The sequence below is a fragment of the Paroedura picta genome, chromosome 6, assembly GCF_049243985.1.
Source record: "Paroedura picta isolate Pp20150507F chromosome 6, Ppicta_v3.0, whole genome shotgun sequence".
Lineage (NCBI taxonomy): Eukaryota > Metazoa > Chordata > Lepidosauria > Squamata > Gekkonidae > Paroedura > Paroedura picta.
In genome coordinates, this window is record NC_135374.1 from 85792243 (window position 1) to 85818203 (window position 25961).

At 45.2% G+C, this 25961-nt stretch overlaps 1 protein-coding gene and 1 pseudogene across 6 annotated transcripts in view; one reads left to right on the forward strand and one right to left on the reverse strand.

Moving 5' to 3' along the window:
• The window catches only part of GABRG3 (gamma-aminobutyric acid type A receptor subunit gamma3), a 402032-nt gene extending 391923 nt beyond the window's left edge, over positions 1-10109 (reverse strand). For 2 of the 6 annotated variants that reach the window (XM_077343426.1, XM_077343429.1), the window contains exons 1-2: positions 9293-10108; positions 152-300 (exon numbers count right to left, since the gene is read on the reverse strand). In XM_077343426.1, the coding sequence (XP_077199541.1) occupies positions 152-300; positions 9293-9348 (205 nt within the window). In that variant the 5' untranslated portion in view covers positions 9349-10108. Of the gene's footprint in view, positions 1-151; positions 301-9292 lie in introns of those variants that run through there. The other 4 variants (XM_077343428.1, XM_077343425.1, XM_077343427.1 and 1 more) reach the window with 3 other exon arrangements.
• On the forward strand, positions 9347-24786 carry LOC143840829 (uncharacterized; annotated as a pseudogene).
• Positions 24787-25961: the final 1175 nt, after the last annotated feature.

Below are 25961 nucleotides of genomic sequence, written 5' to 3' on the forward strand. Positions count from 1 at the left end.
AAGCAAAACCTAACATCAGCCATCAGTCTAAATCTGGGTTTTTAGAAGAAACATATTGGTTATTAGAAGACTCCTCAGCAGAACCTTCTGTAACAAGATATATAAAAACAATTTATTTCCAATGTAGAAAATGAAAAAGAAGAAAACTCACTTCCAATGTCTGGACGTAGCTTTTTATCATATTCACTCAGCAATTGATTTAACAACTGTGTCACATCGGTGTCGTGTGCTTTTGGAGACATCACCCATTTTTGGTTTGTTGTGACATCTTCGAAGTCATCCTCTTCAACCTTTCTTGAACTGCAATTTGGGGGGAAGGGGGGAAACCATATGCCAGTGTTACATCAATAAAATCAGAATACATCTTTCTCTTAAAATTGAATAGACACATCAGGAAACATCCAGGTTCTTTGCTCTTCTTGTTAAAATATATTTTCTCAATGACTATGCTTACTGCCACAGAAGAAAGTCTAAGTAGGGCACCCTAATGGAAAATAATTGCATAGTCTCACATCATTACTTCTCACTAGATCATGAATTTGGGGATAAATGCTGCTTTTCTTCTGTAACAACGTAATGTCTGATTTTATGCGCTTCCTAACTTGCAGTTGCCGCTCATGGGGGGGAAGAACACATAGCCAAGCTCCAAATGCGGCTTCCCCAACACATGCTGATTAATCTCTTGCTCAGCAGGAATATTAAAAATTCAGATATTTTAATACTTTCTGATCATCTTGGCCCATTAAAAAAATATTATATTCTCAGCACTTCAGAGTCTCTATATTAATGCAACGCAACAGTAAGATTTTCTTTTTTTTAATCTGCAACTAATGCAATTATACAGAAGCCTGGTAGCACCTTAAAGACTAATAACATTAGCTTCAATAAAATCAGAGTCCAGTAGCACCTTTAAGACCAACAAAGATTTATTCAAGGTGTGAGCTTTTGAGTGCAAGCACTCTTCTTCAGACTTGCACTCGAAAGCTCACGCCTTGAATAAATCTTTGCTGGTCTTAAAGGTGCTACTGGACTCTGGTTATATTGTGCTACTTCAGACCAACACGGCTACTCATTTGAATCTAACATTAGCTTCAGAACGAGTTTTTTGCATGTCAGAGTTCACTGCATCAGCATAAAGTTTCAGCATCAGATGCAGTGAACTCACGAAACCTTCTGCTGGAACAAAGATACCACTGGACCTCTGCTTGATTTTACTGCAACAGACTAACACAGATCCCTCACATAATCTGGATCCTTGCAAATAGAAAATGATGCCAGAACCCAGATTCTATCATTTCAAAATGGAGAGGGTTGCAGATCCCGTCATTTATAAATCGGTACTTTTTGCATAGTCCTCTTTTATAAATTAAGTTGGTTTCCTAAGACACAAAGATCCGGCATGCAGGCTTTGCTCACATTGGCTACAGCCTTCATGATGCAAGAACAGCTGTATTATTACTGATCTATGTTTCTAATGCAAACCGGGATCCGTACATTTGAAGACAAATAAATAACCACTTTCTCAAACTGGTTTTAATTTGTAATCTAGATAGGCCCTAGGAAGGGAGATGAAAAGCCTTGCTTTGCTTATATGGTCCCCCCCTCCGCCGTGTCTGTGAGGAAAGCGGCACAATTTTGATGGACGTGACTAGGATAATTCCCCTGTGCATGCAATGCCACAAAAAAGGAGCTAGTCCTTTGGGTATTTTTGCTTTTGCCCTGAGGGTTCAGGCCACACTTATTTCTTTATTTGTACTTTATACTGATCACTGATGCTCCATTTAGCTGTGGTAAAGCGCTACTTTTATGCCACCTTTTATAGACCAGGGCTTGGGGGAGCAGGGCAGAAAGGCAGAAGGCCAGGAAGCGCACCTACCCACCCTGGCTGGGGTGCAATTTAACATCTCGTCCTCAGCCAGGGATCTGGGGGTAATTCTGGATACCTCCCTTTCTATGGAGGCCGAGGTCACAAGGGTAGCCCACATGGCATTTTACCACCTTTGCCAGGCAAGGCTACTGGGCCCTATCTTCCCCTAGTCTAGCCAGTGATCCATGCAACGGCTGGATTTCTGTAACTTGCTCTACACAGGCCTATCCTTGACCTTGACCTAGAAACTCCAGCTGGTGCAGAATGCAGCTGCTACCCACCGGTACACCTCGGAGGGCCCATATCCATCCTGCTCTGGCCCAGATCAGGTTCAAGGTTTTGGTGCTAACCTTTAAGGCTGTTTGTGGCTTGGGCCCTGCCTATCTGAGGGATCACTTGTCTCCTTATGACCCCCGCAGGACACTTCATTCTGTGGCTGCTAATCTACAGGACGTCCCTGACCCTAAAGAAACATGTCTGGCCTCGGCCTGGGCCAGGGCATTTTCAGTTCTAGTCCCTACCTGGTAGAATGAGCTCCCTGGAGAGGCGAGGGCTCTGATGGAGCTATCAGAGTTCCACAGGGCCTGCAAAACAGAGCTCTTCCACCAGATATACATGGTTTTTCCCCTGTGTCTGTGAGGAAAGCGGCACAATTTGTTGGCCAGATCCAGGAACAATGGGGGATGCTCCTCAGGTTACATAATAACATCCAGCATATCCACCCTGGGGGGTGGATAGCTGCAGGGATGGGAGGAGAGATTGTATCACTAATCTTGTTTTATCCTCTTTTAACTGTGTTATGTTGTTTTGTTATGGGATGGGTTTTATCACGTTTTTTTTGGGGGGGGGTTATATTGTACCCTGCCGGAGTCTCGAATGAACGAACGAACGAACGAACGAACGAACGAACGAACGAACGAACGAACGAACGAACGAACGAACGAATGAACAAAGATAGTGCTGAGAGTCCTGGCCAGCCACAGTCTCCTAGCAGGAGTGGATCTTCCCTGGGTGGCCATAGGCAATGCTGGCCTGGGCTGGCTGAGAGAGGGTAGGAGGCAGAGTGTGTGCCTGGGAGTCATTCCCCCCCCCCTCCAATTCTTTATTTAAATGGCTGCTGGGAGAGGATCCTCCTCCTTTCTCATGTCACTGTATTTGGTAGTTGGTTTCCATTTCCATTTATTTATATTGTACCCATTGGCAATTGGGCATGTGAGAGTGTTCCCAAAGTTCATCCTTGTTTAGCAGCTGTGGGACATCTGAATCCTGCCCCCCTCATGACACTCACGGATTCTCTGTTTAAGACATCGTATATTTTTAAAAATGCTGACACCCATCTTTTGTCAAGTTCCATTAGCTGAATTGTGTTCTTTCTGAGACAATTTGCTAAAGAGCATCAGACAAACTCAGTCCGCTGAATTCAGGGCAGTATAGAATTAGGCTTGTCCTAGTTAGATCAGAATCCTGAGCAAAATTTATCCCCCTGCAGGAACTACAGGGGGTTGTTTCACCAAATAAGGGCCCTGCACTTTCCAAACCACAACACTGGGACATGATAGTTTTAAGGGGACAGCAATATTTCTTATACAGAGCAGGTATGTGCCAAAGGGGCGGGGGGGGGGGATTCAGTGCTGCGTTTCAAGCCCTGAGTGGGGGGAATTCACTCCTAAGAAGAGTTACAGACTTCTAACTCAGTCACTTCAGTGGAATTAGAAGGGAGAGAAACTCTGTTTAGGATCACTCTGTTAACAGAAGAGTTAAAATAGCCTTATTAGGATATCAATCCATGATACATTTTGACGTATAACTTCTCACAATTACAGTTGAGTGAGGTTCTCAGAGGTTGTACCCATCCCTGAAGCTATCCCGCCTCCCAGATTTTAAGCAGGTAGAAAACAAGATTTTTCTATCGGCTGATCACTGTGCTGCTGAAATTGATAACAGTGAATGTTTCCTTCCTTTCCAGGGTCAACTTACTGGAGGTGGGTCGTGGGGAGCAAGAAACAAGTTTTTTTTCCTGAAAAAAAATTGAATTGCATACTGGAAAGGGAAACTAAATTGTTTCCCCTCCTCTACTTTACCACACTGTACTCCGTTTCCTTCTGCTTTCCCCCCAGCCTTTCTAACTTCCGGCGATGGAAACCTTGCTTTACACATGACTGGATAGAACTGGACATATCGGGTCCGTCTAAGCTGCTTGTAAACACGGCAAGGGTATTTCATATCCCAAATCAGTGGTCCTTTCTCACACAGAGAAAGGACATTTTTATCACTAATCTCTACTCACATCTCTTAATAATGTTTTTTTTTACTATCCCAGGTGCAGAAGCCTTGTGCATCTCTCCAGTAGGCATTATGGATGAACTACGTATTACTGGGCAGGAATAAAACCTAGGCTGCTGCTGCTAATAGCTCCGTCTCCTGCCCTGAAAGGTAAGTGAGTTGGCTGCCTATTGCAGAAGGATCTTTAGCCATTTGTGCCTGTCCTCTCTGGCCTGTCAGTGACTTGGACATTGCAGAGAAGAGAAGCAAGCCATAGCAATTGTATCTATCCCTCCATCTCTCCTGCATACCAGCCAAGACGTACAACCTCAGCCTAGCAGGCACTGTTCCAGAAAACAAACCCCAATGTCCAACAGAAAAGTATTGGCAGAATGGAGAAACACTCCGGTTAGAAAGTGGGACAACCCAGGCTGGCTAATGGATTTAAGTGATTTCCCTCTCAGCCTCACAGCTGCTGATTCAGTCTCTCCCCTCCTTTCTCCCAATTCCTGTGAAAACAATACCAGATCAATGAAGCACTAGGGTAACTGCCAGCTCAGACCCCAGGGCTCATTACGTTTGTGTTCAAAGTCTTTACTATATTTACATTGCATGGTTGAGGCTAGACCTTGGTTAGTCAAGTTCCAACAGTACATCCTGAAGACAGAATGGCGAGAGGAAAGACTTGATGGTTGCTTAGGAACCAGCTGCTCAGCCATTCCCCTATCTTGTGTACTCTCAATAGGCCCTAGGAAAGAAAGGGATTTCTTAAAGAAATTAGAAATCAGAGTTGAAATCCTTCAGATGTCTCTAGGGCAAAATGGACTTCCATTCTTCTGACAGAACAAACATGTAAATGAACAGAGCCTCATGCAAGAGGAGGTGACTGAAAGCTTTTTCTGTATACTTTTGCATGGGTGGATTGAAATTCTAGATATAAAACAACGACATGCTACTGTTTTTGTGCATGGTGGAGGGAAATGCACATGAAAACAAATGAGGCACAGATCCAAAAATAATGCTTCCTAATAATGCTTAGAATGTGAAAGAGAACGGAACAGAGCTGTATTTGTTCTCCAGGTGTGGTGGTGGTGTTTTTTTGTAAATGACTACAAACTGCTACTAGATGATGTGTGGGTGGATGAGCTGAAAATGAGATAAATCTAAATGCATATAGCTTATTGACTATTTTCTTCTACAAAACCCTCAAATTAACATTGCTGTAAAGTGGAGAAGCTTCTTACTATACTGATTCCATTCCAACAGAAAAGCTGGTGCATTTAAGGGAGTCAATAGGAAAAGTTAAAGGCACAGTCAAGCAGCCACCTTGCACCCAAGTTGCACAGCGGAGGAATGGATGTAGAAGCATTTCCTCACAGGTAGCCCACTGGGTGGAGGGGAGGCTTCAGAAGCAGCCAGTTAGTTATTGAAGAAGCGTCTTCAACCATTTGTGCCTATCCTCTATGGTCTGCCAGTGACTTGGATATTGCAGAGAAAAGAAGCAAGTCATAGCCAGACAACCAAGGCACAGGGAGGGAGGGGGGGGGGTTGCACCTTTCCCATACTGGCCCACTGATTTGGCATCCTAAGAAGCTATGGACTTCCCTTGTGGGTTGAACAGACTATGTGTTGGAAAAAGCCTCTTGTGCCAATACAACGCTTCTTTCCTTGGACAAAAATGCCATGGATGGTGAAAATATTGTGCAGGATCCAGCTAGTTTTCAGCAGGAATTTGAGATTTGGAATTTTGTATTGCTAAGATGGAATCACTGCACCTGGGAGCAGTTGCCTCATTCAGCCAGTTTAGGGGAACTTAAGCCTTGACTTAATCCTAAATGTTAAGGAAATGACCAGATACCCATGCTTAAATCTTTTGAATGAGGCTTCAGAACAAAATTAGCTTAACGTAATGAACTTGAGATGTCCTTCTAGTGTCAACTGATAGCCTGAAAAGTAACAAGGTTACTGCTCCAGATGGCATATACCTGAGAGTTCAGACCTCAGATAAAAATTGTTGGAGGAACAGAAAAGAAGTGGAGGCAGTGGGGCCAAGATGGTGACTGGGGTAGAAGCAACGGCAAGGTGGAAAACGGAGGAGGAGGAGGAGGAGGTATAAGGAGGAATCAGGGACCAGCATGAGACTTCAGAAGATGTGTACAACAGACCTTGTGCTCCAAGCCTCCCCCCTTCAGCCAGGCGAAGAGGGGGGAGGGGGTTGGAAGAGAAAGTATGGCCAGCAGGCTTTAGAGTCCAAGACCCCCAGAAGTCACTGTGGTGGTGGCTTAGCAATGGTCAGTAAGGTCATTTGTTTCTTAAAGTTGCTTCTATTATTTGAGAGGTTTAACCCTTCTGTGTTTTGGACTTTAGATTTTTCTGCAAAGCTATGCTTTTCTCAGATTTGTAGAACTATCTGTCTTCTCACCAGAGTAATCTGATACCCCAGTGAGTTATAAATAATTCATTGGTGAGAAAGGATGTTACTCCCAAAGACAGTCCTTTGCATCTTCCAAAACTGGGGCCCACTTCAGAAAGAGATTCTGGATTAAGCCCTGCTTTGAAGGGGGGGACACTGCAGGAAAACAGAAAAAAGCACTGTACCAAAATTCATTTTTAAAACAAAAAAACTGAGAGAAATTAAAGAATGTTGACTGTAGAAAGACGTCAAAAGAAAGAATGGTATTGGAAAATGGGAAAATAAGATGTAACTGCAAGGTCTTCACGGGAGACCAGATTCTTGCTGTCTGCAACAACTGCATAAGAATTGTCAGGTTACTTTTAAAGCCAACAGTGGAGTCTAGACACCTGGAGTTTGTACCTATGCCCCACAGATGAGGGCTGGTTCACTTTTTTATGAGAATCAGCGCATGTCTGTGGGGCAAGGAAGCAAGAATGTTTGTGTAGCCTTCTCATGTGCACAACGTAGAATGTCATTCCTCTGTCAGCAGGAGCCTGAGCAGCAGGAGTGCAGGTATCCTGTTTACTAAACTGTGGGCCACCCAATCGTTCTCTAAGGATATACAAGAAGGGACAGTCTCATTAAGTGTGTTTCCCATGTCTTCACTTTGAGTGCAAAAAGACATTACCTTCCTATAACAGTTGCCGAAATAACGTTTTCAAACAACATGTAAATCCTAAGAAAGTAATCCCTATCAGCAGAGCCACTAAGAACAACACTGCTAAGTTTATGGGAAAATGCTGCTGATTATATCTGTGCTCAATACTGGTCTGTTCACACACTACACTTGCCCACATGAAGGAATGCAGCACACTGATTCAGATGGCTCATATGCAGAAACTGGAGAATGAACTAGCTTTCCCTGGATCTTTCCCCCCTGGATTCTACGGTACTTCCAATGGCAGAGTTTCTTGTAAAAGTGCAGGGATCATTCTAAAGGGATCTCTAGCTTTCTTGTCTGGGTTGGGTGGTGGCTTAATGTTTTTATTCCGTTAGAGAACTATGAAGCAACCCTGGCTTTTAAGTATGACATGGAGCCAGGCACTTCCTTTTGTGCGAGCAACTCTGCACAGTGCCCTCCTGCAGAGGCAGAACACCTGCCCAGGGGCACACAGAGTCCCAGGTTCAAGCACCTTTGCCCAAGTCTCTGAAGAGTGAAACAATACTGGGTATGAACAGTCCTCAGCACAAGGACACTTCAGATCCTCACTGAGGTACTCTGTTAATTCACATTATTTGGTGTATCTGTGGGAAGCCATTTGTTTCTAGCAGCAAGCCATGCTGATCATTCAGCGTCTGTCAAGTCACACCAGGCAGCCATGTTGTAAATCCCACCGGATCTCCAGGGGGGGGGCTCTTGTTCATACGCTTATCTGCTCACTGGGCAGAGCTGGGATTCAAAGCAGGGCTGTCTTCATTCCATCCCCACTGGAGACAACCGCTGAGGTGCACATGGTATACAAAGGTGTGTGTATTTTTATCAGGTGGCTTCGGAGTGCATCTGCTTGTCTTTACATTCAGGGTGGTGCAAGTCAGCCAGGAGATCATCCTGGAGGCTAAATAACTACCATTTTTATCAGTCTTCTAGAACACTACCTGTTGGGTAAGAGCGGCCTTTTCAACTACGTGACCAGCCCTTTTCTCTACGAAGGAACTGGTGTCAACAACATCCCCCCCCTCCCCGGCCTCAGCAATTGAACAATGCATGAGTGGTCATCATCAGAAACCTGGGGAACAGGTGGCCAGGTATAGAACAGGGTGGAAAGGTATAGGCAAAATAAAATAATGCCCTAGCCTGGATGTAAGTCAGGCCAAAGCAGCAGAAATCCCCCCCCCCTCCATGAGCAGCAGAGTCACCCCAATGAAATTTCCATGGAAAGAGAAGCAGACACCTGACTTTGCAAAGATGAAGGATCTAAGTTTGGAAGCGGCCCCTGGGCTCCTTGGCCCCAGCAGTAGTGGGGGGGGGGAGAGGGGGGGAGAGGGGGGGAGCAGTGGGGGAGGGGAGGTGGCCAGGCAAGTGAAGCCCAACCAGCCTGTCCAAGAGGGCCATCTCTCTCTGCCATGGGGCTGAGGTCTGCGGAACGGATTGTGGGACACGATTATTAAGGCATTATGGTAACGCGGTAATATGATTAGCGAAGGAAACCGCCGCGGCGGATAATCTCCGCCCGGCTCCGGAGGCGACAGCATCGCTTTGATCCGGCCAATGAAGCGGCGCCAGAGACCTCCTTCTGGCCCGCCCGCCCCCCGCAGCCAATGGGCCGGGCTCCGAAGGGGCGCCCAAGGGCTCCGGGCAAGGCTGCTCTGTCCCATCCGGGACCGGCAGTCGTTGCCTTGAGCAGACCCGGCGCCAGGCCCCGCAAGGCGACTTCGCCCCCGGCTCCTGCCCGAGCACTGCCTTTCGGACGAGGCGCGCGGCTGCCTGAAGCCCGGTCGACCCCCCGCGCTGCCTTCCCCACCCGGCCCGGGACGGGGGAAAACTTTTCGGCGCGGGGGGGGGGCAGAGGAGGGAGGGGTCCCGGCCAGAGCAGACCCCCCCCCCGCAGTCCCGGGAGCCTTTTTCTGCCCCGTCAGTCCTTTTCCCCTCCCCCCAGCAGGTGGGACGGAAGCCCCCGGGCGGGAGGTGGGCGAGGCCCGGCGGGGGGGGGGGGTCCTTGGGCGGCTGGCGAGCGAGCGGCAAGAGCCGCCGCCGCAGGTTGACTTACCCGGCTTGGCAGGCGGACAGGAGGAAGACGGCGGCCAGCAGGAGCCTCGCGGACATGATCCGAGCGGCGGAGAGAAGCCGCGAAGAAAGTGCAGCAGCCCTGCGGGCGCTTGTGCCGCCGCCCTCCGCGCCTCGCGGGCTCTTCCGCGCCGCCCAGGCAGACGCCCCCGTCCCGCTCCGCCAGGCGCGGCGAGCCCCCCGGCCAGCTCCCCCGAGCCAGGGCCCGGCCCCTCCCTGGCGCTCAGCGGACGGCCGCCCTCGGGGCGCTCGGCGGGGCGGCAGGCGGCGGCGGCGGCGGCTGGCCAGAGGACATCAGGCGCGGGGCGGCAGGCGGCCCTCCGTGCCCGGCGCGGGACTCGGACTCCGCACGGCGCGCCGGCAGGCGGGCGCCGGGTCTCCCAGGGAGGAGGGCTGCAGCACCATTGGCGGCGCGCCTCGGGCTCCCTCCGCCCGGGCCAACAGGTCGGCGCCCAGCCCGCCAGCCGCCGGGAGCCCGCCGCTCCGGAAGCGCCCTCGGGGCGGGGGGCAGCACAACTCCCCCACCCCACCCCACCGGCTTCCCTGCGCCGCCCCCGGGCAGCAGCGGCGACACTCAGCGCCGCCCGCGCCTAGCAGGGAGCCCAGCCCGGATGCCTCCTCGCCAGCCAGCCAGCCAGCCAGCCTCTGCGCGGACAGCCTCGCCTCGGAGGTCCTCGCGTGCGCGGGGAGGGCCCTGCCAACGGGAGGCAGTCAAGACCCCCCCCCCTCCCCAGGCCGTCCGTCCGCCCGCTTGGCAGGACTTGGCAGCGAGGGCTGGCGGAGGAGCCTGACTCAGAAGGAGCCGGAGAGGGGCGGGAGGCAACGCGAGCGTGCCGGGGCCAGCTCCCCCCCCCCCGTTTCCAAAACGGGCAGGGAGAGGGCGTGAATATGCAGGGCTGCAGGTGGGGCAGGCCAAGGGGGGGGAGAAGCCACCTGGGGACTCCACCGGCTTCCCCAGGAGGGTCTGAACGTCTCCTGCTCCCTCCGGAACAGGGAAGGGTTTCCTCCCATCCCCGATAGCCCCCCCCCCCACCTTTCTCAGCTTGCCTATGTAGGCAAAGCTGCTTTCTGGAGTTCCCCAATCTGGCCCTCAGCTCTTGATCAGCCAGGGGATGAAGGTTCCTCAAAACCTGACCAGCAGCTGTCAGCCAGAGCAGACAATACCAATCCCTTGACAAAAGCAGGAGAAAGAATACAAAGCATTAGTCAAGCCAAGGAAACTTGGGAGGAGGCCAAAGATCAAAAATGCATAACAACCATCCAGTTCTCAACACCGGTCTCTTTTTTGAGCCTGAGAATTGTCCAAAGAGCACTGGAGTAACACAGCAGCGAAGAAGTTGGCCAGGTTTCACAAGGCTTCCTTAGCTCCTGCCTGTCAGGAACATACAAGAGAAGCCTTTGGGTCTCCAATAATGAAGCCATAATTATCCTGCCTTGCAGGATGGTCTTGACCTCGGTGCTTTGAACACAATTGAAGTGTTCTATATAAATGCTGTCATGTATTCTGGGAAAAGGCAGTGGATGGAGCACATGCTTTAAATGCAGAGGAGGTCAGGATGCAACTGCTGAGAGAGGCCTCTTCACTGGCCCTTCCTGGCCCTTCAAGACCCTCGAGGGCTCCTGCTAGGCAGAGCACAGAACATTTGACTAGTTGAAGCCCAGCTTCATGGGTTTGTAAAATGAGACAATTGCATGACTGTGTGCCCTTAAATGCTCTGTGTTCCTCAAGGTGCTAAAAGGTGCATGCTCATTGATCAGTAAATTACCCATTTAGAAGGGAAAAAATTCTAGAGAATTTTAGCAAACAATAGCCTGGCTTCTGAGAATCGTGACTCAAGCACTCACTGCATGGCCCGTAATTTCACAAACACAGTAATTAAGGCAGAATACTTGAAGACGTGAAGCCTTCTCATTTGATCTGTGCCCCTCTGGGCTTGCTAAATCTGTCAGAGGAGGACTGGCCCAATGGATGGTACAAATTAGTTACACTTTGTTAACAGCCTTGATGCTTCTCTCTTTTTTGTATTTCAAAAAAGGCTGTGGAAAAGATATCATTGGAGGGGATTCTTTAATGGAACAAGCTGAACAATTAATAAAGGTTTGTTTCAGATCTACTGGGGGGGGGGTTGACAACATTATTGAACTTTGCAATAATTTCTTGAAATTATTGAGGTCTTTTTCAGTCTGAGTCCATGCCAGATTGTGGTACAGAAACCTCCTTGATTATCCCAATAGATGAGCTACAAGGTCACAAGGGAGGGTTGTGTCCTGTTGTTTTTATTGGTGCTGTCCATGGACTTTGATTCCACTGACCTTGGGACCCTATTGGACAATCTGGCTGAGACAAGCCATGGGGGCACTCATTTGTAGGGTCCCCAATTCTCTGTGGAAGGTGGAGCTGGGGTCTTCTTAGCTTCCTAATTTCCTGTGGAGTGCTGCAGTGTTCAGCTTAGTCAGTGCCCAGCAATGTCTACACAGGGGTGCCTGAATTGCAGCTCTCCAGATGCTCATGCACTACATGTGCTGTCAGGGGCTCACGGGAATTGTCATCAATGAATATCTGGGGAACTGCAGTTTGGCCACCCCTGTGAAGACATTGCTGGGCCCTAGGCTGAACACTGCAGCATTCCACAGGAAGCCACTGGGTGAAGTCATAGAGAAAAGTTATCATTAATATGCTGATGTTCTCCAGGAAAGTGTGTGAAGTACTAAATCATTTTTTGGAGGCAGTGGAAGACTGAATGAGGGAGAACAAATCCAGAGAAAATGCTATAGCGCTGTGGATTAGGGATAAAGCAGAGCTACAAGTAGGTGACAACGTACAGATGGTGTCACGTTGCATTTCTCTAGTTAACAGACTCAGCTGCTCTGCCACCTGTAGCCATTTCTGGACAGAGGGGCCCTAGCCTTGGTCCTGATGCCTTGGTATGCTAGAAGTGAAACTCCCCTTGAAGGTCGTCTAGAAACGTCTACTGACATGAAATGCAGAGACTTCAGTCTGGACTAGGGAAAACCACAGTGAACAGATGCAGTGGCTTCCAGTTTGTTTCTGGATCCAGTTCAAAGGTGCTGGTTCCATTAAGCCATAAAGGTCATAGGTCCAGAATACCATTTTTACCAAGAGAGGTGAAGGTCAAGAAAAAGTGGGAGACAGGATTTTTTTCAGTCATTGGGGAACACGCTGAACATAACTCTCGTCTTTTCGTCTTGTGGTATGAGTGAAAGATGCTAGTTTAGCATTGGGTGCAATTATCTGTAGCTTTCTTTTGCTTTACATTTAAGCTGTAAGATGGGTATTTTAATGGGGACAATACTGTTACCCACTATGAGCCTACGGGGAGTGGCGGGAAATAAATCTAACAACAACAATAATAATTTGCTTATAGAAAACAAAAATATAAATGCCAATAAATACAGTTCTATATGTTAAATAATAAATGCTTTTTTGCTGTTAAAATAGCAAAATATGCTTAGGCTTGATCTGAAGGTATTTTTCTCTCTCTTAAAAACACAACTCCATGGCTTCAAAATTGCTAGAAATTTTACTTATCTGCCCTAGTTTTCCTGAACTTTAAAAACAATAAGTAAGACCTTCCTGTAGGAGCTGGTATTAGGATTTGGTTGGCAGTGCTTCTCAGCTGCTACCCTCCAAGTTGTGAGTGACAATCTTAGCTGGTATTTTTGTATAAAATGAAGACTTTGATTCCAGAAAGGCTTTGAATACAGTTGTTTTCTACCTGAATTTTTAATAGCATTGGTGTTATGAAATTTTTAGCTTTATGTTTTGCACCCTCATCAGTTGCCTTGAGTGCTTTTTTGTAAAACTAAGAAGCAGCACATGAACAAACTAAAATGAAATAAATAAAATTCAGCAAAAAAATGATGCTACCACTTCTGTCACAGACCTTAGTACCCCTGCTTCTAGTGAGGTTATTCTTAGAGTAACTTTACTATATTTCTGTGTTCTGGCCAATATCTTGCATGCTAACTTGCTAGTCTGACTTGATTTAAATGAAGTGTGGACTTCTGCATTGGGCTAGATAAGCTGGTTGGCCTGTTATTGCCTTTTTCTGTATCAATGACTGCACATCAAGTGTCAAAGGCAGAATAAACTGAATGAATCACAGGTCTACCAGAGAGGGAAAGCATGGAGTAACTTTGCAAGTTGTTCTTTTGGATTGGGCCAACAAGCAGCTTCAACACAGAAGAATGGAAAGGGGATTTGGAAGGCACCCCAAGGAACAAACAAACAAACAAAAACACACTCAAGAAAAGAGAGCTCAGATGTCATATGTAATTTGGATTGTGTCACTTTTATCACTCATTCTAGCTCCAGTGACTAATTGCACTCAGCATGGAATATACAATTTTCCTGAGGTTTGCTCTCAGTGTCAGGTAAGGACATAAATTTGGCTGTAAAAAACAACAACACATTCTTCTACTTATAATTAATTTGAACTAGGCAAAAGAGATAATTGAAAACATTTGAATATGCCCATTTTTCTGAAACCTGCATGCCTATCTTAGAGTTTATAATTGTTGAAAGGTGGAGGGGAAGTCTGAAATAGGGTTGTCAGCCATGTAGCTGACTCGCCCACTCCATTTGTCACTGGCAAAGCACGTGACAACATAGCCGCACAACCCCTTTTCAAAGGATGTGTGGAACCCAGGGAGAGGGTCAGATCCAAATTCAAGGGGGAAAAATCCCCCCAAAATAAATGTCCATTGCAGAAGGGGTGCCAAAAAGGCCCATTATGCACGGCCGCTGAAACGGCGATTTTGGGCCACATGGAAAACGTGGAGGAGGAGGAAGCGAAGCAAATCGCTTATGCATGGGACAGGATGCAATGGCGGCAAAACCCAGAGTAACCGATTATGCACGTGTGACCCCGGCACCACTTCTGGCTGCGCCCCGGTCACCCAGAAACTGCGCTTTCTTCCGCATTTCGCTAACGCAGCTTTTTCAGTGGCATGCACCGAACCTGCGGACAGTTGCAGCCAGCTCCGTGCGTTATCAGTGATTTTAGTCGCCGCCATTCCACCCCGAATGCATGCTATCCACCCCACACATAATGGGCCAAAGTCAGGGCATCAGCTGGGGATTCAGTTCATCAGGAAACAGTGGCAACACTGAGGTGCAGAAAAGGTCTGATCTGTTTGTCTTTTACTGACTGAGCTACCCTAGTAATATATTTTGTTCTTTGCTGAAGAACTCTGGCTGTCTGACCCTGTCACAGTATGATAATGATACTGATGGTTTAGCCCAGGAATCTAAGAGATGAACTAGAAACGCCCTTGAACTTAACTTAAAAGACAGTTGAAGCATTTTGAAATTCAAAAATAACAAAATATTTTATTTAACACAGCGGGGAAAGATCGGGTGAATCAGGCTGAAAATTTCTGATGTAATTCAATATAGCTAACTCTGGAGTAAAATCAGTACATGCAGAGACTTTAATTCCTATGTTTCAGGCTAATGAGAGTTTCATAAACTTTTAACAGTCATATCAGTCTTTATATTGAGAGGTTTTTATTCCAGTGTTTTCCCTGAACGCTCCAGTAATCATTGAATATTCTCTCTTTTGGTTTCCAAAAGGTCGGTACACTGTTTACAGCACCCAATTCCATTCTCTTGAAACACCAGTATCATCTTGAGTTTTTAACTGACCTCTAGGGTCTCTAAAGTCAGTTTCTAACCCCAGACCAGGGAACTTTGCACTCTTAGAGCTAATCCCCAATTGGTCTGGTTAGGAAAATTCTTCTCTCACTAGAATATCTATCCTCTTTAGCCCAAATGGGAGTCTTCACCTACTTCCCAAATATCCCTGCCAACTTTCCCCCAGTTCTCTTGACTGTGTCAAACTATTCTCAGTCAGGGCTGAATTCCAAAACTGTCAGTACTTGACTCTTCTTGGCTACAGCTGAAATCAGACTGAATCTCCTCAGCAGCCAATTAAGAACACTTTCTCTGTTCATCTGTTGCTAATCAGTTTGGAGTAGCCTGTCATTCAAGGCTCTCTGTTTGAAGAATTAACCCTTCATAGTCCTTTAGCTGTTTGTGCAGCACTTTTGAGCTTTTAAAAAGTGCAGCCCATCACAGATATCTTCCCATATAAAACCACTCATTAACTCTAAATTTCAGATTTTTTAAAAATATAGATAATATTTTTATGAGCTCACCTCTTTGAATGGGCCACAAGGGCTATGAACTTCTTGATAAAAGGATCTTCCTACCGTATTTATACATCACACTGAACTAGATAATCTTTTGACATGTTTTGTAACAATTTTCTCCACAGATTTTGGAATTCTAAATTGCAACTGATGAATTAGGTGCACTTCATTGTTGTCATCTTGTTTCTGACTGTTGTCCAGATTGCTTTGCATGTGTAGTCTGTCACAGCTTTCCTGTTCCTAAAGTTCTCCCCCCTAGATTACACTGTACATTGATAAAGCACTGACAACGAGCAATCCTGATGTGATGCAATAGTGGTCTCAAGAGTCTTTTGGTGTACATTTCAGCAAACAACCACCCACACAGAATCTTTATATAGTCACATATATAGCCAAGAATGCTATTTTCTTATGTTGGTCAGGGGACAGAGAAGAAAAGCAAGTGACCCTTAAAGGAAAGCTATAAACTCCATACTCCAATTCCAGAATTGTAGATTCCCATTTAAACTAGAAATCAAAATGAGGACAATAAAACATGAAATTAAATTCAAGAACAGTGAATAAATGGAAATGTGAACATTCACTCATACCTAGTCTTAAGGCTCACATGTACCAATGATTTCAGTGGAAATACATTCATTAAAATTCATGTTACATTTTTTTCTTTTGATTTAGATAGTACCTTCAGTTTGCAAACCTATTTAACATCAACATCATCTTGGTTTATGATTGATTTTTACAGGTTTTAATAAGTTGTCCGCATTGGGGAGGTGATTTTGGGCTAAAATTACTGGCGAGATGATAAAATCAGAAGTGACACTTCGAGGGGGGCTTTTAAATGCATGTTTCTCCTTTTACCAAACTCCAGTTAAGTACAAATCCAATAGTACCTTAGAGGCCAACAAGGTGCTACTGAATCTAACTGTCCTACTACATTTCAACCCGGCTAGCCTCTGAAATTATCTCCAGTTAAGTATTTCTCCTTTCAGCACCCAAAGATTGGACAGCTCCAAAGAGCCAGTGCAACAATACACTGCAGGTAAGGACGGTTTCTTGAACGGATGGGTTGTTTTCACTATTCCCAATGGACTCTAAGATTTCCCACTTGCCTCACTCTCTCGTAAAAAAAAAAGTTGGCAGTCCTCTTCATGGAACAGGTTTCTTGCAGCTTTACTGCACTGTGCAGATTGCAAAACAACTTCAGTCCAACAACAAGAAACTAATGCCTGCCTGCTTCTTCCTTGGCTGCAGGATCCTCTTGCGGCTGAGCTGAAAAATACTTCTCAGAGAGTCAGTGTCGCTCTCTCCTTTCTTCTCACTGAGGCCATTCATCCCCACCCTCTGTCAGCTAACAGCAAGCCACAGGAAATGCTGTTCACAGAGGACTTGCCATTTATCTTAAGGCAACAGCTGCTCTTTGGACCATTGTGCTTTAATAGAAGTTCTTAAACGCCCATCAAGTAAGTTTAGAAAAGACAGTCTTAGTCTTAAAAAAAATGATGCTGCAGAATTCGTGAACCCTCACAAATGAATTCAGCCAGGCACCTAGAGAGCCAACACCTTCATGCACAAATGTTATTCACTTGACTGTTCAATACTGCTGTAATTAAGCATGGCAAGCTCTCTATTAAAGTATTCAAGTTGAAGTAATGACAGGCAGTACAAAAGCTTGCTCTGCTGCACGTGAGCTGCAATGTGTCATGACCCTGGGGTGCAGTCCCAAAAGCTCCTCAACATGAACACACAGGAGTTCCCAGCATTAGGATATCCTAATGTTATCTTTATTAAGGCAAGGCAGCATCTTCAGGAAATCAGTGTCCATAGATAGGCATTGTCAAAGATAAAGAATGAAAAGAAAGCATGGTTAGGTATACCCTCAGACCCGGCACCTGCTTGAACCCAAATTCATGTGGGACGTCCCTTTGGGCAGCAAAGTTCTCAGTGTGGAAATGGTTAAGGTGATAGAATGTGAAATCCTGCATACCACAGGGTTCTACTCTCACACCTATTCTCTTCAATATCTATATGAATGAGATAGGGTTGATTATCAGCAATATGCAGATGACACAAAACTTATTTTGTGTCCCAAACCTCCAGATGTATTGATTTTGGTCCTGAACCAGTATTTTAAGACTGCCATCAGGTGGCTAAAGCAAAACAACCTGAAGCTAAATGCAGACAAGACAGAAATAATCCTGGTCAGGAAGGCTGATGTTTCAGAAGGACTGGAGCTGCTTGTCCTGGACACATTGGACAAATACAACCCCATTGGGCCAGATAGTGTGCACCCAAGGGTCATTAAACAACTTTCTAGAGAGCCTGCAGAGCCTTTGTCCATCATCTTCAAGAGATTTTGGAAGATGCAAGACTGGAGGAAAGCAAATATTACCCCAGTCTTCAAAACGGGGAGGAAGAAGAACCCAGGAATCTACAGGCCAGTCAGTCTTACCTCTGTCCCAGGGAAGATACTTGAGCAGGGCTTAAAGGGTCTGTGAGTATCTGAAGGACAACTTGGTGATCCAAGGAAGTCAGCATGGATTTTTTCCCAACAGATCCACCAGACCAGTCTTATTTTCTTCTTTGACTGAGTGCTGGTATAATGTATCCCCACTTTCCCCTTTTTTCTTCTTGACTAAACAGTCACTTTTCTTCTTCCTTGTTTTACTGTCTATCCCAACAAACTGTTCTGATGTATATAGTTATATACTGACCCTGCTAAGGGAGCTGAGGAACTGAAAAAATTGTATATATCAAATTATGTCATAATGTAGCTGTTTTGTTCTGCAACAGATCTTTAAAATTGTGGAATAAATCTCTTTGGCAGTCACTGCTTAAATAAACAGGTTTGTTTGTCTCAAAAATACTTAGGGTGGTGAAGACATAAGCACAAGTAAAAAAAATTCCTTTTTAAACACTTGATAGGGATCCCCTTGATCTAGGAGCTATTTCCCTCAAGGAAGTACTACTTACTCCTTTCTCTTTAACAACAGATAGGGGTCAATTTAACTTTATGAGGAGCTATTTCCTTCTGTGAAGCACTACTTGTCCCACTCTTATTTCAGGATCCTCTCTTGGTCCTTGACTCTCCTCAATTGAACTTCACTGTTCTAACTGCCACTCTCAACTGCCATTCTTAACTCATACTCTCAACCGTAGAATGCCATTTGAATCCCCTGTTACTCAAGTCTCACACTGGGCTAACACATTAACCATTCATTGTCCATTACAGACAAGCTTATGGGATCATGGGAACTCTGTTGATGTCATTTATCTGGATTTTGCCAAAGCATTTGACAGGGTTCCCCATGATGTGCTGATGGCTGGGGTGTAAACTATGGGAGGAAAAGAGGGGCTCAAAGTCTCCTCCCCCCCCCCGCAAGATTTCTCAGAGAGGCAATGCCCTCCCGCAGACTGCCAGGTAATATCACAAAGCTGCTTAGACTATCAGGTTCTCAAGTTCAGTCAGTTAGTCCTGCTTGACACTGAAGCAATTTAACAAGTTCCTAGGGGGCACAGGGCTCATTTTGTTTGTTTGTGTAAAGAAGAGGGGGAGAGAATCATCAATGGGTAATACTGTCTATGAAGAAATAAGAGAGAGAGAGAGCATGGAAGGGGGAAGGGAAAGATCAATTAATCTAGCAATCATGAGGCAGCAGTTTGATGGGTAAACTGGAGGAAGGCAGGCTGGATTCTAGGATAGTTGAGTGGACAGGGAACTAGATAGAGAACCATACCCAAAGTGTAGCTGCCAATGGCATTTCATCTGATTAGAGGGAAATGTCCATTGGGGACACTCAGGACTCAGTTGTGGGCCTGGCACTTTTCAATGTTTTTGTCTGGATGAGGGAATGGAGGGATTACTCTAGAAATTTCCAGATGACACCAAATTGAGAGAAGTGGCAATTACCTCAGTAGTTAGATAGAAGTTAATGAGATCAGAACACACTGGAAAAGTGGACAAATGTGAATAAAATACAATTAAATGAGGGTAAGTGAAGAGGTCTACATTTGGGTAAGAAAAAGGAGAAGTGCATGGACACACGCCTGGGTTGCACTGTGTGTGAACAAAGTCTTGGTTATGGGTGGATTACAAGCTGAATATGAGCAGTCAGCATGATGCAGTGGCAAAAAAGGTTAATACATAACACTGAAACCACAAAACATCATAATTCCACTGCATTGGTCATGCCATACCAGGGGTATCTATGTGGTTCTGAGGCCTCATTTCAAAAAATGATGTGGGCAGAATAGAGTGGGTGCAAAAGAGAGAGACAAAGAGGAAATGAAGGTGCAGATGGTTCAGCATGCAAGAGCCTGGTTGTCAGAAGCTAGCTGATATGAACATCTTGCACATCATAAAACAGCTAGATTGATAGCCAGTTTGTTTCCAAGTTGGATTTAAGGTGTTGGTTATGACATTTAAAGCCTTAGAACCCACATGTCTAAAAGACCATTTTCATCCATAGGTCTCCATTACAGATGTGTGCACACAAAAATATAGTATATTTTTAATTTGGCCCGGATTGATTCAGATATACCCAAATCACCTGAATCACTGGCTTGGTAATATGATTCAGGATCCATGATTCAGGTTAATTTGAATCTATTCAGCTCCTTTGGAGCCTGACAAACAGTCAATGCTGCAAAGAATCTCTGCAGCCTCAGACCGGGTCTGACAGAGAGATGTTTAAAGACCCTGCCTAACAGCTGGTCCTTAGGATCAGTTGTTTGGGGGTTTTAAACATTTTCCCAGCAGACCACATATGAGGCTGCAGAGAGAGATTTGGGAAGACATTTAAAGACCCAGCTTCTGGATCAATTGTTTGGCAGGGTCTTTCTCCCCAACCGGACCTGTCTGAAAGCCAGCTGTCTGCAGTGTCAGTTGGAGGTTTTAAAATGTGTCTCTAGAAGTTAGTCAGGGAATCTAAATCAACCCAAATCAATTGCTGAGGCAATTCAGATTCAGGTATTTGCATCCTGAATAAAGGAGTGGGGGTGGGGAATCACAATTCAGTTTAACAATGCCTGAAAAGAATTCAGATATTTTAAGATGAACCACATATCCCTAGTCCTCATGTAACTACTATAAGGTGACCAGATTTTAACACTGGTAAAGCGGGACACCATAGACTGGGGGGGGGGGGTGTTCTTGATTAAAAATTTGGTCTATATGGAGCATTAAAAAATTTCATAGAATGCATAGAATGCAAAAATAGTATTGTAATATATATTTTTAATTTCAACACAAGTACAATTTGCCAGGTACCCCCAGATGTCCCTCCAAAAGTGGGATAATCTGGTCACCTTAAACTACTACAATCTTCAGGCTGCCATCTACTGGCTATTTCCCACTAATAGTAGTCCACACTACTAATAGTAGCCACTGCAGCACCCACATTTTAGGATGACCTCCCTATGGAGACAGAGGGAGAGCCATCATTAGATATTTTTTTGGGAACTACTGCAAGGTCATTTAATTTGCCAGGGCCTTTCAATGGGTATGAACTGTAGGAATCTTTTAGTCAAATAGTACTCAGATTGAGAGCAGACTGTGATTGAACAGATCTGCAAATTTCAGTTTGGGAAGGCCAACTGGTAAATTCATCCTGGTTGTAAAAGAGATATGATATCAAATCCTTGAAATGTATAATGATTGCTACTGTTTAACAGTACAATAAAATACTTCATAAAAATTAACTCAGTGTTTTTGTTGGAAGAAAGTTGCATTGTGTGCTCGAAGAATTCAAATCATCACGGCTTAATCAAAGATGTGTACTCAGTGTTTTTGGTTTCTTATTTTAAAAGATGTCAGTACTAATATATAAAGTTTCCACTTATTCCCATCAATTCTCCCCTCAGGATTTGGGAGAGTCCCTCCTCAAAAAGTGCTGCTACTCAGTTCCAGTAAATACTCCCACAAAAGAGCCATAGATGTACTACAGTGAACTTATGGAAACAATTCCTACTAAACATCAGGAGATAGCCTAGTTTTCTCAGGGCCAGTTCATCCATGTAGCACAGTGGTTCTCAATCTGGGGGTTTGGACCCCTTTGGGGTCAAATGGCCCTTTCACAGGGGTTCTGGCAGGGCAAGCAGCTTGGCTAGGGGGGGCACCATCTACACAACAGCCTTGTGGGATTGATCAAGATAGAGTGTTTGTCTGTCTGGAGCAGCATGGTGGAACAAGAGACAGAGAAACCTCGGGAAAAGACCAATTTATATACAATCATGAACAATGGATCTTCACACCATTCGTCAGTTTTGGTTTAATTTCTGTGAAAGAACACTTGCATGATTTTATGGTTGGGGTCACCACCACACGAGGAACTGTATTAAAGGGTCATGGCATTAGGAAGGTTGAGAACCACTGATGTAGCACATGCCATGGGGCCCACACTTGGAGGGGCCCCACACAATGCCTTTCCCCCCATGGATGAGGGCCATATCCTCTTTCCTTCCCCCTTTTCCCTCCTTAAGATCACTTAAGACACCCCTTTCCACTGTGGGGCACCCCTCTGCTCACAGTCTGGCCACTCCTCTCGCAATTGTACCCAGACAGGGCCCTGTGAATCCTTAAACTGGCTCTGGTGCTACGGGCCCCGCAGATCTTTAAACCACTCCTGTTTTTTCTAGAACAATTGATACATGAAATTTCATTTCACTTTAGTGCCAAGGCTAATAGCATTCTTGAAATCTGAAGAGCAAAATTAACATAGCATATAATGTGACAATTTTTACAGAATGCACAGGCCACTAGCTGCCCCCTTTTTGTACAGCCCAAACATGATGACACACATTGTGCTATGCTACAGACTCTTTCCTTTCTTCATTTCCCAAACTTAAGCCCTATGCTAGTGGGAAAGCAACAGAGCCAAGCAGTCTGAAGAACTGAATACAAAACAGAATACACTACCAGTCACTCTGAACAATCAGCCAGGAATGTTTGATGCAGCAGACCCTTTGCCGTGGACATATTTCTGTTTCCAGTTTCCCTTCTCACAAAGAAACATGTTGACATTCTTCAGCTCTTTTCAGATACTTGTGGTAAGATATTTTAATACTTCTGCAGTAAAATCATCTGACAGAAGTGTCACATCACCTGAATATAAAAGCATGAACACCAAATATCCCCCCTCCCATACACACAATAATTAGCCTCAGCCTTGGACAAGCATTGTGGAGCTACAAGACATCTAGATGCAGTCTGTAAACCAGGTGGAGTTATCCCACTGGGATAGCCAATACTGTCAAAACAACAGAGTCCCAGGCCCCTTAAAAGACAAGTGAATTGTGTCACAAGCTTTCACGAGCCAGAGCCCACTTTGACAGATGCACGAAGCATTATCCTCAGTAGGAAAACATTATATATTATACAAATACAAAAAAAAAAAAACACACACAGCAGAGCAGAAAAGAGGAGTTTGTGGGCGGAGGTCAGGAGATCAAGCAATCCAAGAGATGAGGGTGCATTATTATGCAGGGCACATAAAAAAACACAAACTAGTTTAGTTAACTTGTGGGTGTGCTTGGTAGTATTGACCATGTGATTTTGGACTATGATCTTGGGGAAAAGAAAAGCTATATATAGTCATGCATACAGGCTGGACTCCAAGAGAGCAAATGTTAACAAACTTAAAGTTACGCTAGGTAGAATCCTGTGGTCAGAAAAACTTAAGGAGATAAAAGTCCATGAAGGCTGGGAGTTTCTCAGAAGTGAAATACTGAAGGCACGATCACTGACAATGCCTTTGAGAAGGAAAACTGGGAGGAACCTAAAGAAACCAGGATGGCTTCAAAAACAGCTTTCAAAAGAACTGAATAATAAAAAAGACTTATTTAGGAAATGGAAGGAGGACCTTATAACCAAGAAGAAATATAAATGAATAACCAATGTTTTTTAGGGAGAGTAACAATAAACATTTAGTTGAATAGCACCTTTAAGACCAACAAAGATTTATTCAAGGCATGAGCTTGCACTCTTCCCCAGACTCTCACGCCTTGAATAAATCTTTGTTGGTCTTAAAGGTGCTATTCAACTCAATATTTGTTGTGCTACTTCAGACCAACACAGCTACCCACTTGAATTTATCTCTGTAGGGAGTGTTAGAAAAGCTAAAGCTCAGTATGAGCTTAGGTTAGCAAGAAATGCGAAAAACAACACAAAAGTGTTCTTCAGTTATATTCAAAGTAAGAAACAGAATAAGGACATGGTAGGACCATTGCAGGGACCAGAAACTGACATTGTAACAGGTGATGAAGAGAGCTGAATTGCTCAATTCCTACTTCTTCTAAAGTCTTCTCTTGCAAGGGGAATCGTACACAACATGGTAAAATAATTTTATGTGATGACGGATGGGAGTTGTGGCCTAGGATCACTGTAGGGGTAGTCCATAAACACCTAGTTTCTTTAAATGAAACCAAATCTTCTGGGCCAGGTGAATTCCATCCAAGGGTACTAAAAGAACTTGCAGATGTAATTTCTGAGCCTCTGTCCATTATTTTTGACAATTCTTGGAGAACAGGTGAAGTGCCAGAAGATTGGAGGCCGGCAAATATTGTCCTCCATCTTCAAGAAGGGGGGAAAAGGTGGATCTGAGTAACTACCAACCCATCAATTTGGGGAAAAGTTTTAGAACAAATAATCAAAAATTCAGTCCTTGAGCAGCTGTAATTACTCAGTGTCAGCATGGATTTTTCAAGAACAAGTCATGTCACCTTATCTCTTGTTTTGAGGAATTTACTACCTTACTAAATCATGGGAATGCTGTGGACATTGCTTACCTTGATTTCAGTATGACTTTTGATAAGGTTCTGCATGTTATTCTTATTGGCAAGTTGGTAAAATGTGTTACAGATCTTATTACAGTTAGGTGGATAAATAACTGGTTGACAGATCGCACACAAAGGGTGCTTATAAGTGGTTTGTCATCTTCTTGAAGTGGAGTGACGAGTGGAGTGCCTCAGGGATCTGTCCTGGGCCCTGTGTTGTTCACCATATTTATAAATTATTTGGATGAAGGAGTGTTGAGGGAGTGTTTATTAAATTTGCAGATGATACTAAACTGAGAGGGTGGGCAAACATACCAGAAGATAGAATCAGGATACAGGATGATCTTCACAGGCTGTAAAAGTGGGCTAAAATTAAATAAAATGCATCGCTATAGGATAGATGAGACCTGTCGTGGCAGAAGTAATTGTGAAAAGGATCTGGGGGTCTTGGTAGACCATACACTGAACATAAGTCAGCAGTGTGACTCAGTGGCTAAAAAGGCAAAAGGGATTTGTATAGCATCCAGATTGTGAGGTGATGTTACAACTTTACTCTGCTCTGGTTAGACTTCACTTAGAGCAGTGGTCCCCAATCTGCGGGCTGCGGCCCGCCGCCGGGCCGCAAAGGCCATGGCGCCGGGCCGCGGCTCCCTCTCCCCGCCCCCCCTCCGCAGTAAAAAACTTCCCAGGCCGCAAGCTTGCGGCCCGGGAAGCTTCTTACTGCGGGAGGGCGGGGAAAGGGAATCAGGGCTGGACTGCACCCATGCAGGCCGCGCCTGCGCGGCCCGATCCGCAGGCGCGGCTCGCAGGTGCGGCCCGAAGTGTGGCCGTGGCCCGCGTGGGCGTGGTCCCCGCGGGTGCGGCCTGATGCCCTGCCGGTCCCCAGCCTAATAAAGGTTGGGGACCACTGACTTAGAGTACTGTGTTTAGTTTTGGGTACCACAACTGAAGAAAGATGTAGAGAAACTGGAGTGTGTACAAAGGAGGGCTACAAAGATGGTGAGGGGTTTGGAGACTAAGTCATATGAGGAAAGGTTGAAGGAGCATGGTCTGTTTAGCCTGAAGAAAAGATGACTAAGAAGTGATGTGATAACTATCTTCAAATACTCAAAGGGCTGTCATACACAAGATGGAGCAGAGTTGTTTTCTGTTGCCCCAGCAGATCAGACCAGAACCAATGGGTTGAAATTAATTCAAAAGAATTTTTGGCTAAATACTGTGAAGAAGTTCCAGACAGTTAGAGCAGTTCCTCAGTGGAACAGGCTTCTTAGGGAGGTGGCGAGTTTTCCTAATTTGGAAGTTTTTAAGCAGAGGCTAGATAGTCATCTGACAGAAATGCTGATTTTATTAACTTAGGCAGATTGTGAGTGGATGAGCAAGAAGTGATGTGCAAGTGTTTGTCTCCTGTGGCCTTTCCTCGCATACCCAAGAAAGTGCTAATTGATGCTGTGGGATAATAGGTGAATTTCTTCCAGACCAGGCTAGATTTGGAAGATTTTTCATGAAGGGATCACTTGGGCATGAAATTGGGATCACCGTTTATGAGCAAGTAGTTGTGAAATTCTGGATTGTGCAAGGGGTTGGACTAGATGAACCTGGATTTACCTTCCAAGCCAATTATTCTATGATTTAATGATGCCACTGAGTTAATGATGCCATTGGACATTTTGTGGATCATAGTCCTCCAGTGACAAATTGGCAAGACACCT